This window comes from Ranitomeya variabilis, chromosome 6 (genome assembly GCF_051348905.1).
Source record: "Ranitomeya variabilis isolate aRanVar5 chromosome 6, aRanVar5.hap1, whole genome shotgun sequence".
In the NCBI taxonomy this organism is placed as follows: Eukaryota; Metazoa; Chordata; class Amphibia; order Anura; family Dendrobatidae; genus Ranitomeya; species Ranitomeya variabilis.
The window spans coordinates 282,499,781-282,516,947 of record NC_135237.1 but is presented as its reverse complement, the minus strand read 5'-3'; the positions used below and the strand labels follow the sequence as shown (position 1 = coordinate 282,516,947).

The 17,167-nt window shown below is 46.5% G+C and overlaps 1 protein-coding gene across 2 annotated transcripts in view; it reads left to right on the top strand.

Annotated features, from left to right (window-relative positions):
- NSUN2 (NOP2/Sun RNA methyltransferase 2) overlaps positions 1 to 17,167 on the top strand; it is a 96,141-nt gene that overhangs the window by 11,748 nt on the left and 67,226 nt on the right. For both annotated transcript variants that reach the window (XM_077269692.1, XM_077269691.1), the window contains exons 4-5: positions 5,913 to 6,018; positions 6,214 to 6,285. In XM_077269692.1, the coding sequence (XP_077125807.1) occupies positions 5,913 to 6,018; positions 6,214 to 6,285 (178 nt within the window). The remainder of the gene's footprint in view (positions 1 to 5,912; positions 6,019 to 6,213; positions 6,286 to 17,167) is intronic.

Sequence of the window (17,167 nt, the reverse complement as noted above, 5' to 3'; positions counted from 1 at the left end):
ATTATTATAATCTTCCCAGCTTTGTCAATTATGCCATAGCTGCCACTATCTGGTGCCAAAAGTTGCATAATTTTTGAACCACTGAGTTGCGCAAATATTTAGTGACTTTTCAATATGTTTTACTCCTGTTTTCTGATGTAAACACTTTGATCCCAAAGTTTTAATTTTTTTTTTTTAAATTTCTCCTCTGTTACAGAGACATTAACTTGTAAAGAATATGTTAAAATTTGTTTTGTTCAAGGGGGCTGTGTAATTATACTGTTGCATTGTTTTGACAATCCATAAGCAGAATGCCAACAAAAAAAACAACAACTTTATAATCGGACCATAATATGCTTAAAATAATATTTTATTAACTATGATGTAAAACTGGGGTCCTCAAACTTTTTAAACAGAGGGCCAGTTCACGGTCCCTCAGACATTGGAGGGCCGGAATATAGTTTAAAAAAAAAAGAAACTATGAACAAATTCCTATGCATACTGCACATATCTTATTTTGAAGTAAAAAAACAAACAAAACGGGAACAAATACAATATTTAAAATAAAGAACAAGTAAAGTTAAATCAACAAACTTACCGGTATTTCAATGGGAACTGTGGGCCGGCTTCTGGCTAATGAGATGGTCAATGTCTGGTTCCATATTTGTCACTGCTAGTCATAACAAGTGAAGCAATTGTTCTCTTTCTTGACATCATGGTTTTCCTAGGGATTCCAAATTGCTGTTAGTAAAATACCAATATATATATACAGCGCAACAAAAACAATATACCAGCAATAAAATTGCCCACCGAGACATACCGACTGCACTGCCCACAATGCAGTCTGATCAGTGCCCATCAATGCAACCTTGCCAGTCAATATCCTTTCTGCCTCACCAGTGCCCATATTGGTGGAACTCTGCGGTTACCTCAGGCTCAGACTGATGTGGTGCGAGAGTCCCCAATAGGCAGGTAAATGTCCCCAATAGGCAGGTAAATGTCCCCAATAGGCAGGTAAATGTCCCCAATAGGCAGCATAGTCCCCAATAGGCAGCATAGTCCCCAATAGGCAGCATAGTCCCCAATAGGCAGCATAGTCCCCAATAGGCAGCATAGTCCCCACTAGGCAGGTAAATGTTCCAATAGGCAGCATAGGCCCCAATAGGCAGGTAAATGTCCACAATAGGCAGCATAGTCCCCAATAGGCAGCATAGTCCCCAAAAGGCAGGTAAATGTCCCCAATAGGCAGCATAGTCCCCAATAGGCAGGTAAATGTCCCCAATAGGCAGCATAGTCCCCACTAGGCAGGTAAATGTCCCCAATAGGCAGCATAGGCCCCAATAGGCAGGTAAATGTCCCCAATAGGCAGGTAAATGTCCCCAATAGGTAACATAGTCCACAATAGGCAGGTAAATGTCCCCAATGGGCAGGTAAATTTCCCCATTTGGCATGATAGACCGGACCCAGCGTTAAAAAAGCAAAACAGTACTTACCTATGTCCCCCTCTGCTCTGAAGAGGCGCCCACTCAACTCCGTCTTCTTCTGGCACAGGCGGTGTGATGACAATCACGCCGTCTGTGCTGCATACGGAGGGCCGTGCATCGCCTTTCCTCGCCGCCTCGTCGTTCCGCCCGCTATTACAGGGCCTGCCGGCATTGAACTGTAGTGAAGTTCAATGTCGGCCAGGCCCAGGGGCCAGATAAATGTCCTCGGCGGGCTGCAATTTGAGGACTCCTGATGTAAAACATGAACATGATATGTATTAAAAACAAGGGAATCCACAGTTGAAAAAAAAAATGATGGAAGCGTGGACCAGAGAACAATTATACAGCGTGAAGAAAAAATGCAACAATGAAATGTATGAATAACTAGAGTAGTACAATAAATAAGTAGACACAACAGCACAGTGCATGATATAAGATCACATGAAAATTATATACTGGGTGTGCGTGAGGAATACAATAATACAATACAATTTTTTTTTTTTTTTACACACATCTCCAAAAGTTAATAGTGAAAATTACATAGCCTAATAGCTGCTACTTGGGTAACACCTGCTTTATTTGCATGTGAAGTTTATATGATTTGGCACTATGCACTTTATGGACCCATGCGACTCTTTATTTACATGAATATATTTTCCTTGTTTTAATATATGTCCTGTTCATATTTTACATCATAGTTAATAAAATATTTATTTTAAGCGTATTATGGTCTGATTATGAAGTGTTTTTTTTTTTTGTTCTTTATGTCTGTACTTTGAGAGACATTAATCTATATGACGTGTTTATAGGTGTATTTATCAATCCGTAAGCAGGCAATAACATGACAGGGACCCCCCATCCTCCCCCCTATTCCCCACAAAAGCATAGAGCAGGTTTCTCAGTGTGAGACATGACAAATGGTCGGCCCTCCTCACTGATCTCATTGCAGAGCTGTGTGTGATTACGACGTGCCAGGAGTAGAGTGAAGTGTGATAACCTACATCTCACAGCAGTACAACAGAACTGAGCGATTTCTCATTACAAACACTGCAGTCCCCAAAATGACTGGCCTGAGGTGAAAGTCTGTGTAATCGCACTGATCTGTGCTACTCCCAGCACTTTGTAATCACACAGCTTTCCAGTTAGACCAGTCTGTCATTAAAGGGCCACTGTCACCCCCCCCCCCCCCAGCCGTTATAAACTAAGGCTACGTTCACATTAGCGGCGGCGCCGCATGCGTCATGTGCCCCTATATTTAACATGGGGGCGCATGGACATGCGTCGCACTTGCGTTTTGCGCCGCATGCGTCGCTGCGGCGCCCGCGTCCGGGCGCAGAGGACGCAGCAAGTTGCATTTTTGCTGCGTCCAAAAGCAATTAAAAAAAGGACGCATGCGGCGCAAAACGCAGCGTTGTGCATGCGTTTTGCTGCGTTTTTGTTTGCGTTGTGCGCTGCGGTGCCGACGCTGCGGCGCACAACGCAAATGTGAACGTAGCCTAAAAGAGCCACCTTGTGCAGCAGTAATGCTGCAGTCTAACAAGGTGGCTCTTTTAGTTTTTGATTCATTTATTAGCTCAATAAAGCTTTTATAAATTGGCCACAAATACCAGATATTATACCTGGAGGCGGTCCGAAGCGTCCTGTATGAATCCCCCAACTGCCGTCACTCTTCTCTTCAGGGCCGATGGTACCCGCCCCCTTCGCGTTGTTGCTTCTTAAATCCGGCGCCTGCGCTGTGCGTGCCTGCCTGGGGCCTGCGCAGTCTTCATTATCAGTAGCAGCTCAGATGCAGGGTGCCTGACTGCGCAGGTGCGGGCAGTGCGGCCGCCCTGTTACTGAATCCCCGCCCCGCACTGTGTTATTCATTATGCACAGTGCGGGGCTGGCATTCCTGGGCATGCGCACTGCGCTTGTCAGACGCTCCCCCGGTCCCCCGCCTTCCAGCATTGCCCGAATATACAGGTTTCATTGCCGACGTTTGGAACAGCCACAAAGAACAACGCTGGAAGGCGGGGGACCGGGGGAGCGTCTGACAAGCGCAGTGCGCATGCCCAGGAATGCCAGCCCCGCACTGTGCATAATGAATAACACAGTGCGGGGCAGGGATTCAGTAACAGGGTGGCCGCACTGCCCGCACCTGCGCAGTCAGGCACCCTGCATCTGAGCTGCTACTGATAATGAAGACTGCGCAGGCCCCAGGCAGGCACGCACAGCGCAGGCGCCGGATTTAAGAAGCAACAACGCGAAGGGGGCGGGTACCATCGGCCCTGAAGAGAAGAGTGACGGCAGTTGGGGGATTCATACAGGACGCTTCGGACCGCCTCCAGGTATAATATCTGGTATTTGTGGCCAATTTATAAAACGCTTTATTGAGCTAATAAATGAATCAAAAACTAAAAGAGCCACCTTGTTAGACTGCAGCATTACTGCTGCACAAGGTGGCTCTTTTAGTTTATAACGGCTGGAGGGGGTGACAGTGGCCCTTTAAGGTACCTTCACACTAAACGATATCGCTAGCGATCCGTGACGTTGCAGCGTCCTGGATAGCGATATCGTTTAGTTTGACACGCAGCAGCGATCAGGATCCTGCTGTGATATCGCTGGTCGTTGAATAAAGTTCAGAACTTTATTTGGTCGTCAGACCGGCGTTTAACGTCAGGTTTGACACCAAAAGCAACGATACCAGCGATGTTTTACGCTGGTAACCAGGGTAAATATCGGGTTACTAAGCGCAGGGCCGCGCTTAGTAACCCAATGTTTACCCTGGTTACCAGCGTAAAAGTAAAAAAAACAAACAGTACATACTCACCTGCGCGTCCCTCGCCGTCCGCTTCCTGCTCTGATTGAGCGCCGGCCCTAAAGTGAAAGTAAAAGCACAGCACAGCGGTGACGTCACCGCTCTGCTGTTAGGGCCGGGCTCAGTCAGAGCAGGAAGCGGACGCCGGAGGACGCGCAGGTGAGTATGTACTGTTTGTTTTTTTTACTTTTACGCTGGTAACCAGGGTAAACATTGGGTTACTAAGCGCGGCCCTGCGCTTAGTAACCCGATATTTACCCTGGTTACCAGCGTAAAACATCGCTGGTATCGTTGCTTTTGGTGTCAAACCTGACGTTAAACGCCGGTCTGCTTACCACTGACAAACCTGCTGTAAGCTTTTGTGGTGTGTTTTTTTTTTTTTTTTTTTTTTTTTTTTCCTCCTGTCTACTTATGATTGGTCAAATTCATGCAGTGGCATAATTACTTGCCCCCTAGTTAAAAAAAAATAAATTAAAAAAATCATATCTCTGGTAATGCCCCCATGAGTTTTAACCTATTCTTTACAAGGTAGTATCTCTGCAACAGAGAGGAAAACTAAAAACTATGGCCTTTGATTCATCAAAAGCTTTTACCCCAGAATTGCAAAGTCTTTTATGGTCAGCTGTGACAAAGTGGATGGGGCGTGGTGGCCACTGCTCGTCGAATTGATGACGAGCGGCGGCATTCACTATGCCACAAATCTTACTCCAGCAAGGAATGGAGTAAGATTTGTGGCGAGACGTACACTGAGGTGCACGCCACTCGTCCAACACTCCTGACTCTTTATGAGGCATTTGCCTCTTAATGAATTGTGAGCCTCGTTCTCCACATGGCCTCCTCATCAAGACTGAGGTGAAGATCGACTGTTTTGATCGGGGTTTATTTTATTCATCTTTACAGCCACTATTTCATGATTCAGCCAGTTTAACTTGCTGAAATTGGCAAAAGGCCCTCTTTAATGGTTGGAAGCATGTTTTCCCGCTTATATAGTAAGGTTTTAAGTTATATTCACTGGTTAATTCCTTTATCACCTGTCTACAGGATAAGTGATAACTTACAGATCGGTGAGGGTCCGACCACCAGGACTCACTGACCAGCAGAAAGGGTAATTTTTATCCTTGTTGAATAGAATGAATGAAACAGAAGTCATGGGCATTGCTGCTCTATTCTAACGAGGATGAAAGTTCCCTGTTCTTTCGGTGCTGGTCTTAGCAGTCTGGCCCCTGTCGATCTATAATTTAGCACCCCTTCTTCAGATAGGTAGTTTTCTTCTCTTCACAGTAGAACCCCTTTAACATTATGTATGTATTTACTAATGTAAATTGAGTTCCTGCAAACTACATACTCCTCCAAAATGCTATATAGGAGTAATTTTACTCTGCTGTACAGTGTAGCTCATCCTGTGGATGTCAGCGTGTGTGTGATGACGAGCGACCCATATTGGGAGGTATTGAAATTCCATTGTATTGTAGTGAATGGCGTTTAGATTTAACGCCAGATTTATCAAACAGATCCGCTCTTTTTCCAACACTTTTATGTACTGTATGTTCTTGTAGAATGACGTAATTCTGTATGCCTTGGTGGCACAGCAGTGTAATGTTGCAGTGTGTACCCCATTACCTCAGACTAAAAGTCCTTTACCCTGCACATAGGTACCCTGATGAGCTTGCCTGGCACACGAACCTGAGCAGAAAGATAATTCGCAAGTCCCCTGAATTGGAGAAATTCCATCAATTTCTTATTAGCGAGACTGAGTCGGTAAGTTGGTATCCTAGGAGCTTTTCTTATTCTGTTGCAGACTTTGTAAAACTTCTAGAATTTTTTCTGATGTACTTCTATCACAAATATACAAACTTCTTCTTATCGAGGCTTTAGGAATAGCGTCAACGCAAAGATTGTCAAGTCGGATCTTCTAAATGGATTATTTCTATGCAACATCTTGTGTTTTTTTAGGGTAATATAAGTCGCCAAGAAGCAGTCAGTATGATCCCTCCTGTTCTTCTTGGGGTCCAGCCACATCACAAGGTAAGAGGCAGTCAAGAAGAGAATATTGACCCCTTAGTGCCGGTGCCAACGTTGACCTTAACAACCAAACCACATTTATCAAAATTTTGAAAAATTAGCTGTTCTCTTCTTTGAATGCTTACACATTTAAACCAGATTGTCGTCCCACACAAAAAATATTTCCCATATGTTTACTTTACATTACCATCATTTTCAGAGTTTTTTTTTTTTTTTACTTTGTTAGGTATTTTCCATTCCCTTTGAAGTTTCTTTGAGGGCCCTATATATATTGGAACATTCTCAGAAGTGATACCATTTTAAAAACTGCTCCTCGCAAATTAATCCAAACTGCTGTCAGGAAATATTTTAATTCTTCAGGTGCATCATAGGAATTAGCACACAGTGGAATGGAAAAACAAAATTACATTTTCTCCATTAAAATGTAGCTTTAGCCCCTGATTTTTTTATTTATTTTTTTTAAAACTCAAATAGATTTTTATTAAGAATACAATTACAATGTACATGTTATATTCTTGTTTTCAGTACAAAGTTTTCCCCCATACCCAACCCCCATTATTCCCAACTTATCCCGCCCCCTCCCAGTAAGACAGCCCACCTCTTTTATTATCACGACCATCAATAATACTGAATGAATATCGTCCCATTTAGGACCACAGACCTCATATTTAGTTCTCACCAACTCAGGTCTTTGATTCACCCGTCCCCTATATCGAACCTATCCCAATTTCAAGCCACGAAGACCACAATTTATCAAACATTTCTATTTTCCCTCTTTTCTTATAAATCCCTTTTTCCAATGTCAGACCCTGCTTCACTTATTGGAGGAATTCTCTTCTTGTAGGCGGTTCATCCTTAATCCAATTTCGTGCAATTACCTTTCGAGCCATATACAACAATCTGGCAATTGCTATCTTCAGAGTGTTATCCACTCCAATCTCATCCACATATCCCAGCAAACACACCCTCGGATCCCTTGGCACCGTGCACCTATACGCTCCTTCCACACGACTCAAGGCCACCAACCAAAAAGCAGCCAGTCTCGGACAATTCCACATCATATGAAATATGCTAGCATCTGCAGACTAAAGGTACCGTCACATTAAGCGACGCTGCAGGGATATCGACAACGATGCCGATCGCTGCAGCGTCGCTGTGGTCGCTGGAGAGCTTTCACACAGACAGCTCTCCAGCGACCAACGATGCCGAGGTCCCCGGGTAACCAGGGTAAACATCGGGTTACTAAGCGCAGGGCCGCGCTTAGTAACCCGATGTTTACCCTGGTTACCATTGTAAATGTAAAAAAAAAAAACAGTACATACTCATCTTCTGATGTCCGTCAGGTCCCTGGCCGTCTGCTTCCCGCACTGACTGTGAGCGCCGGCCGTAAAGTAAAAGCAGAGCACAGCGGTGACGTCACCGCTGTGCTGTGCTTTACGGCTGGCCGGCGCTCAGTCAGTGCGGGAAGCAGACGGCCAGGGACCTGACGGACATCAGAAGGTGAATATGTACTGTTCTTTTTTTTTTTTACATTTACAATGGTTACCAGGGTAAATATCGGGTTACTAAGCGCGGCCCTGCGCTTAGTAACCCGATATTTACCCTGGTTACCATTGTAAAACATTGCTGGCATCGTTGCTTTTGCTGTCAAACACGACGATACACGCCGATCTGACGACCAAATAAAGTTCTGGACTTTCAGCAACGACCAGCGATATCACAGCAGGATCCAGATCGCTGCTGCGTGTCAAACACAACGATATCGCTAGCCAGGACGCTGCAACGTTACGGATCGCTATCGTTATCGTTGCAAAGTCGTTTAGTGTGAAGGTACCTTTACACCTTGTACACTCAGAATCATCACGCAGACCTGCCTTATACAATACTTCCGGAGATTTGTAGACCCTGTGCACTATATAGAGCTGTGACAGCCTATACGGTTCGCTTAGTGACAGTCGTGGAACCCACTCCAGCACCGAATCCCAAGTTTTGTTCTCCATTGGGCCCAGATCCCTCTCCCACTTAGCTCTCGCATTGATCGGAAATCCCAAAAGGTATGTATGCAGCAAATCTTTATAAAGAGTGGAAATAACCCCCCTAGTAGTCCCTTCGCCGCACACATATTCCAACACTATACAGTCATGGCCAAAAGTATTGACACCCCTGCAATTCTGTCAGATAATACTCAGTTTCTTCCTGAAAATGATTGCAATCACAAATTCTTTGGTATTATTATCTTCATTTAATTTGTCTTAAATGAAAAAACACAAGAGAATGAAGCAAAAAGCAAAACATTGATCATTTCACACAAAACTCCAAAAATGGGCCAGACAAAAGTATTGGCACCCTCAGTCTAATACTTGGTTGCACAACCTTTAGCCAAAATAACTGCGACCAACCGCTTCCGGTAACCATCAATGAGTTTCTTACAATGCTCTGCTGGAATTTTTGACCATTCTTCTTTGGCAAACTGCTCCAGGTCCCTGATATTTAAAGGGTGCCTTCTCCAAACTGCCATTTTTAGATCTCTCCACAGGTCTTTTATGGCATTCAGGTCTGGACTCATTGCTGGCCACCTTAGAAGTCTCAAGTGCTTTCTCTCAAACCATTTTCTAGTGCTTTTTGAAGTGTTTTGGGTCATTGTCCAGCTGGAAGACCCATGACCTCTGAGGGAGACCCAGCTTTCTCACACTGGGCCCTACATTATGCTGCAAAATTTGTTGGCAGTCTTCAGACTTCATAATGCCATGCACACGGTCAAGCAGTCCAGTGCCAGAGGCAGCAAAGCAACCCCAAAACATCAGGGAACCTCCGCCATGTTTGACTGTAGGGACCGTGTTCTTTTCTTTGAATGCCTCTTTTTTTCTCCTGTAAACTCTATGTTGATGCCTTTGCCCAAAAAGCTCTACTTTTGTCTCATGTGACCAGAGAACATTCTTTCAAAACGTTTTAGGCTTTTTTAGGTAAGTTTTGGCAAACTCCAGCCTGGCTTTTTTATGTCTTGGGGTAAGAAGTGGGGTCTTCCTGGGTCTCCTACCATACAGTCCCTTTTCATTCAGATGCCGACGGATAGTAAGGGTTGACACTGTTGTACCCTCGGACTGCAGGGCAGCTTGAACTTGTTTGGATGTTAGTCGAGGTTCTTTATCCAACATCCGCACAATCCTGCGTTGAAATCTCTTGTCAATTTTTCTTTTCCGTCCACATCTAGGGAGGTTAGCCACGGTGCCATGGGCTTTAAACTTCTTGTTGACACTGCACACGGTAGACACAGGAACATTCAGGTCTTTGGAGATGGACTTGTAGCCTTGAGATTGCTCATGCTTCCTCACAATTTGGTTTCTCAAGTCCTCAGACAGTTCTTTAGTCTTCTTTCTTTTCTCCTTGCTCAATGTGGTACACACAAGGACACAGGACAGAGGTTAAGTCAACTTTAATCCATGTCAACTGGCTGCAAGTGTGATTTAGTTATTGCCAACACCTGTTAGGTGCCACAGGTAAGTTACAGGTGCTGTTAATTACACAAATTAGAGAAGCATCACATGATTTTTCGAACAGTGCCAATACTTTTGTCCACCCCCTTTTTATGTTTGGTGTGGAATTATATCCAATTTGGCTTTAGAACAATTCTTTTTGTGTTTTTTCATTTAAGACAAATTAAATGAAGATAATAATACCAAAGAATTTGTGTTTGCAATCATTTTCAGGAAGAAACTGAGTATTATCTGACAGAATTGCAGGGGTGTGAATACTTTTGGCCATGACTGTATCTCCTTGGATTCTAATGCATCCATCCCTATTCTGAGCTCCAAATGCGTGTCTCATCCGCAAATACTGATATTCCCCCGCGGGTCCGAGACCAAACTCCACCTGCAATTGGGAAAAGGATTTCGACTCCCCCTGCTCAATTATTTGATACACATATTGAATTCCCTTGGCCTGCCACTCTGGTAGTACCCCCAGTGCCACAAACTCCGGTAAATTATTATTATGCCACAGCGGGGAGAATCTGGTCAGACCCGTAATCCCACGAGTTTGTTTCAATCTACCCCACAGCTTACATATCAACAATATGGTTGGGTACAATTTCCCCAATGCCCCCAGGGATCCATCCTCCAAACACTGTATTACTGGCCTTCTTTTCGTCACCTTTTCCATCAATTGCTGTACCGCACTGGACGACCCCTCATGCGCCCAGCCCTTTAAATGCTGACTCTGGGCTGCAAGAAAATAGATTTCAAGGTTGGGCAAAGCCAAGCCCCCATCTTCCTTGGGTCGCTGTAGTGTCTCCAGCCCGATACGTGGATAACGTCTCCCTCATATCAGATTCCTGAAAAGGGAATTAATCTGCCTAAATTTCCCACGCGGTATCCAAACTGGAGCGTTGTGAAGAACATATAATATTTTCGGCATCAAAATCATTTTAATAAGATTTGCCTTGCCACCACAGATAAATGCAACTTAATCCAAGCATCCACTTTTGCCTTAAGAATGCCCGAGACCGGAATCGGATTCCTATGTATGAAGTCCTTAAAGGGCCACTGTCACCCCCCCCCCCAGCCGTTATAAACTAAAAGAGCCACCTTGTGCAGCAGTAATGCTGCAGTCTAACAAGGTGGCTCTTTTAGTTTTTGATTCATTTATTACCTCAATAAAGTGTTTTAAAAATTGGCCACACATACCAGATATTGTACCAGGAGGCGGTCCGAAGCGTCCTGTATGAAGCTCCCAACTGCCGTCACTCTTCTCTTCAGGGGCGATGGTACCCGCCCCCTGAGCGCTGTTATCTTCTGAAATCCGACGCCTGCGCTGTGCGTGCCTGGGGCCTGCGCAGTGTTCATTGTCAGTGCGGCCACACTGTTGTTGAATCCCCTGCCCCGCACTGTTATTCATTATGTACAGTGCGGGGCTGGGGTTCCTGGGCATGCGCACTGCGCTGTTTAGACGCTCCCCAGCTCCGACGCTCCCCCGCCTTCCCAGGAACCCCAGCCCCGCACTGTGCATAATGAATAACAGTGCGGGGCGGGGGATTCAGCACAGCGCAGGCGCCACCAACGGAAAACTAAGCAAGATCTGGGGGAAGACACCACGCCCTTTAGACCAGACCAGCCTGATTGACAGGCGAAAACGGCTACTTTGGTAACGTATTTTGGCAGCATAGGTGGGGAATCGGGGTCCACAAAATACACTGTTGTAATGCACAGCTCAGGCCCTATTTAACAGTATTTTTATCTCATACTGAAAAAACGAGGTGACAGGTGCCCTTTAAGTACGCCTTCATAGCTTCCCATACAGTAAGACCATCTGCACTCCCATCATTCAGCTCAAAAAATTCCCTCACCTCCTGTTTAATCTTATCTAAGTCTATACTATGCAACCAGTTAAGGTACCGTCACACTTAGCGACGCTGCAGCGATACAGACAACGATTCCGATCGCTGCAGCGTCGCTGTTTGGTCGCTGGAGAGCTGTCACACAGACAGCTCTTCAGCGACCAACGATGCCGAAGTCCCCGGGTAACCAGGGTAAACATCGGGTTACTAAGCGCAGGGCCGCGCTTAGTAACCCGATGTTTACCCTGGTTACCATTGTAAAACATCGCTGGCATCGTTGCTTTTGGTGTCAAACACGACGATACACGGCAATCTGACGACCAAATAAAGTTCTGAACTTTCAGCAACAACCAGCGATATCACAGCAGGATCCTGATCGCTGCTGCGTGTCAAACACAATGATATCGCTATCCAGGACGCTGCAACGTCACGGATCGCTAGCGATATCGTTTAGTGTGACGGTACCTTTAGGGTGAATCTTCCACTTTCTCCTGTTCACAGCCTGTGTCCCCAGCGGTCGGAACTCTACCTCAATTGGACTATGATCTGAGAGGGCCCTAGGTAAATATCGCACTTCCCCCCACCATCGTGTCCAACAGACGATTGCCAAGAGCCAAGTTAATTCTGGATAGAGTACCATGAGCCGGTGAATAACATGAATACCCCCTTTCTTTATCGCTTCATTGGGGGACACAGATAACCATGGGTGTATGCTGCTGCTGCTAGAAGGCTGACACTATGCAAAAAAGGAAAAGAACAATAGCCCCTCCCCGGCAGTATACACCCACCAACAGGCACTGAGCACCTCAGTTTGTGCTTAGTGTCTGTAGGAGGCGGAACTGGATCTCCCAGATCCGCAGCTAATCATTTTTTGCTTTCGCAGGTTTGTTGTGTTTTACTAATTATTTATTTTGTTTTTCAGATTAAACTTCTAGGGCATCAGGGTATTAATTCACCCTGCCTTCCCATTATTAGCGGCTGAGCGAGCAGTGTGGTGTCACCCACATTGCAACACTCAGGCCTGCTGGCAGGACATTTCTCCCCTGTGCCTTCATTGGTGCCTCAGGGTGAGTTTGGTGGCCGGTCCTTGCGGAATTTCCTCCTCACCCCTCTCCTCGGAGAGGGCTGAGAGGGAGACGGTAGTCACCAGCGGTGACCCCCCCCCCCCCCTTTTTTTCCCTAAAAGGGTTGATGCCGTCTCCTGGAAGAGGGTTCTTCTCTCAGCGTCCCTGCCTTCCCTTGGGCCCCTGGACAACCCTCATACAGCGCTGAAGATCAAGGTAATGAAGATATATCGGGGGGAAGGGGATTGTTTATATTACACGCCGGCTCCCTTCCCTCCCCTGGACCTGTCAGCGCTGCCCTGCCGTCTATTCCATGCATTGTCCATTCAGCGCCGCGGCTCCCCTTTTTTACTTTCACTTTCCCTCAGCTCGGGCCGGTCGGCCACGCCTCCTAATCGCCCGTGCTTTTTTGGCGCCCAGTGATATTTTAATACAGCTCACATGCCCCCTTCTGCCGCTGGACCTATCAGGGGTTTCTCTCTTCCCGGTCATTTGCTGTGCGCTTAACCACTCACCCCCTTCCCCACGAGGCCTCTATTCCTCCTCCATCTTGGATTCTGCTTCCTATCCGGACGCTAATCCACTCGGGAAGGGGGAGGGGCACAGATACCGGCTCAGCTGCAGCTCTTTCCTTCCTGTACGGTAGGCTTTCATCCGTACCCTAGCAACCCTCCCCTGCAGTATTTCATACTCCAGAGGCAGCGCTGCAGTAGTTTAGACTTACACAGGCAGAGCTTTCCAACCCTTTTTTTTCTTACTATAAGCTCACAGCCTACATATGTCCAACTCTATTGGGGCTTCTGTTTCCAAACCCACCATCATTCATTACTCTTGCTCACGCTGCAAGAAAAAGTGGACAGCAGGTCAGTCGTCACCCTTCTGCCAATCCTGCAGTCCAAACATATTTAATGGAAAACATACCAGTCAAATGTATACAGATAGTCACAACAGTTAACACTGTGAAACAAATAATAGTACTGGGTCGGACTGTAGCAGACAAACTGCAAATAGATATGTCCAACAAACACCAACAAGAAGCAGTCTTCAGTCCAATTATATGCAAATTACCAAAAGAACTTTATTAAGTATGTATCTTGTATGTATATGTGAATATCTTTCTCTGACACTCCTGTGTCTGTAATATATGTCAATTATTTGGCTGCACTACGTATATACATGATAGGTTATCACTGTATACATAATGAATAATGGATATTAGGATGTGGACCCACCTATGCCCTGTATTTGCGCATTGAGGATACCATGGGGGATTCTCTCTCTGCCGTTTGTTCACCTGTTATTCTTAATAAAGTTCTTTTGGTAATTTGCATATAATTGGACTGAAGACTGCTTCTTGTTGGTGTTTGTTGGTCAATCCTGCAGTCCGCCTACCATGTCTGCTCCGCAGGAAGCTTCCGAATCTCTGACTTGACTAAAGTATCCCAATCTCTGATCCAGGCCCTTGAACGACTTCCGCATCTAGCTACAGCCACCAGTGCTCCGACCGTCTCTTATGGCGAGTCGCACGCACCTGTTATCGACCCTCAGAAGAACGTGCCGGCCGTTCTAGAAAGAGGTCCCTGTCTGGCTCCTCTTCCAGCTCTCCGGGTCCCTCAGCAGTTCCCAGGCTGCTCACCTCTTCCCAATTCCCCTCTTCGGAGGAGGACCTTGGGTCGGACATAGATTCCCAGTTCGGGTCTGACTCTGACTCAGACCAGACGTCTGGCATACAGGCTATTGTGGATAGTCTCATCTTGGCTATCTCCCAAACTCTTAAGCTTAAACAGGACGAGGTTCCCTCACAGAATCCTGCTGTCTCCTTCAAACGGGTCAGGCATCCTTCTCGCTCCTTTCCCAATCACGAGGAATTTGAGTCTACCCTGTCTAAGCACTGGGAACATCCTGAGAAGCGCTTCCCAGGTAGAAAACACCTGGACGTATTATACCCTTTTAGTGCTGACCTTCTTGCCAAATGGGCAGAATCTCCAAAGGTGGACCCGCCGGTTTCCCGTCTTTCATCCAATATGGTCCTTTCCTTACCTGATGGTGCGTCGCTTAAAGACGCTACGGACAGATTGAGACTCTAGCCAAATCAGCTTTCAAGGCGTTAGGAGCTTCCCTCTGCCCCAGTTTCGCCTCCACCTGAGTGGCAAAGGCCATTTCCACCTGGGCCAAGATTCTTCGAGGCATTTTGGCTTCTGCTTCCCCACAGGAACTGGCTGATTTGGCGGACCAGATTGGCCACGCAGGCAAATACGTTTTGGCTGCCTGCTTGGATGCAACATCATTGCTATACGCCGCATTCTTTGGCTCAAAGCATGGAGCGCAGATACAACTTCTAAGAAGTCTCTCACCAACCTAGCCTTTCAGGGTTCCAGACTCTTTGGCTCTCGCTTAGACCAGATCATTTCTGATGCCACGGGAGGAAAAAGTACTTCCCTCCTTCAGTCTAGACCAGTGATGGGCAACCTTTTGAGCTCGGTGTGTCAAAATTCGCCAAAAAACCGAGCATAACTTGGGTGGTGTGTCACCTTGATAAAAAAACAATTTTGCGACATGTATAGTTTAAATAACAAATATGTATAATTAGAATTAACTTACCTGCTTAGTGACTTCTTTGTTCATCTGTCAGTTGGTTTCTTTTGTTGGTCTTGCTATTATTTAACTTGTGTGGGGTGCCGTGAACTAAGATAAGTGAGGGGGAGGGGGAATTCTTCCAGTGATGGCGAACCTGTGGCACTCCAGCTGTTGCAAAACTACAATTCCCATCATGTCTTTACAGCCAAAGCCTTTGCTTTGAATGGCCAGCCATGATGGGAATTGTAGTTTTGCAACAGCTGGACTGCCACAGGTTCGCCATCACTGATGCCTCCCTCTCACTTATCTCAGTAATGGCCAATGACACCCCACAGTTCACTGGATGATGGTTGCTGTAGTAGTCACAGGGCCTGAGTCCAGACAGCAATCACAGGGCCTGAGTCCAGACAGCAATCACAGGGCCTGAGTCCAGACAGCAATCACAGGGCCTGAGTCCAGACAGCAATCACAGGGCCTGAGTCCAGACAGCAATCACAGGGCCTGAGTCCAGACAGCTATCACAGGGCCTGAGTCCAGACAGCTATCACAGGGCCTGAGTCCAGACAGCTATCACAGGGCCTGAGTCCAGACAGCTATCACAGGGCCTGAGTCCAGACAGCTATCACAGGGCCTGAGTCCAGACAGCTATCACAGGGCCTGAGTCCAGACAGCTATCACAGGGCCTGAGTCCAGACAGCAATCTCCTCAGGCCTCAGAAGTGCAGCCTGGGACTTCTGGTCGGCGCAGCAGGGAGCAGCGCAATGTCGCCCAAACAACACAGATCCGACGCAGAGGCCTGGGACTTCCGGGAGCTGCGCCAAGCCTACCGGAAGTCCCAGTCCTAGACGCTCTGCACCGGAGCTCTGTTGTTTGGACCCACAGACCTCCTGCATGGCATCCGATCCGATAAAAAATCGGATCGGATGCCATTGTTTAGTATTCCGATACCGCAAGTATCGGGTATCGGCCGATATTTGCTGTATCGGAATTCCGATACTGAGATCCGATACTTTTGTGGTATCGGGTATCGGTATCGAAACAACATTAATGTGTGTAAAATAAAGAATTAAAATAAAAAATATTGCTATACTCACCTGTCCGACGCAGCCTGGACGTCCGCGAGGGAACCGGCAGCGTTGTTTGCTTAAAAATCGCGGTTTTCCTTCCTTACTTGAAGTCCCGGCTTGTGATTGGTTGCGTGCCGCCCATGTGACCGAGACGCGACCAATCACAGCAAGCCGTGACGTAATTTTAGGTCCTTCAGGATTTTAAAATTACGTTCCGGCGTTGTGATTGGTTGCGTGCGGTCACATGGGCGACGCAACCAATCACAACGCCGGAACGTAATTTTAAAATCCTGAAGGACCTAAAATTACGTCACGGCTTGCTGTGATTGGTCGCGTCTCGGTCACATGGGCGGCACGCAACCAATCACAAGCCGGGACTTCAAGTAAGGAAGGAAAACCGCGATTTTTAAGCAAACAACGCTGCCGGTTCCCTCGCGGACGTCCAGGCTGCGTCGGACAGGTGAGTATAGCAATATTTTTTATTTTAATTCTTTATTTTACATATTAATATGGTTCCCAGGGCCTGAAGGAGAGTTTCCTCTCCTTCAGACCCTGGGAAAGAAGCAATTTCTATGGGGCCGCGGCCGGCGTGTCACTGAAAATGACTACGCGTGTCAGCACTGACACGCGTGTCATAGGTTCGCCATCACTGGTCTAGACCAAAACGTTTCTTCAATAAAAAGGGCCCTAGGTCTTTTAGGCACTTTCGTCAATTTTGGACCTCTGACTCCTCTTCCCAGCAGGAGCAACCTTCCGCTTCGGGAGAGCGGAGGAGACCCTCTTACAAGCCTGCCCCCAGATGGAGAACTAAGAGCCAACCTTTCAGGTCCTCTGGCTTCCGTTCC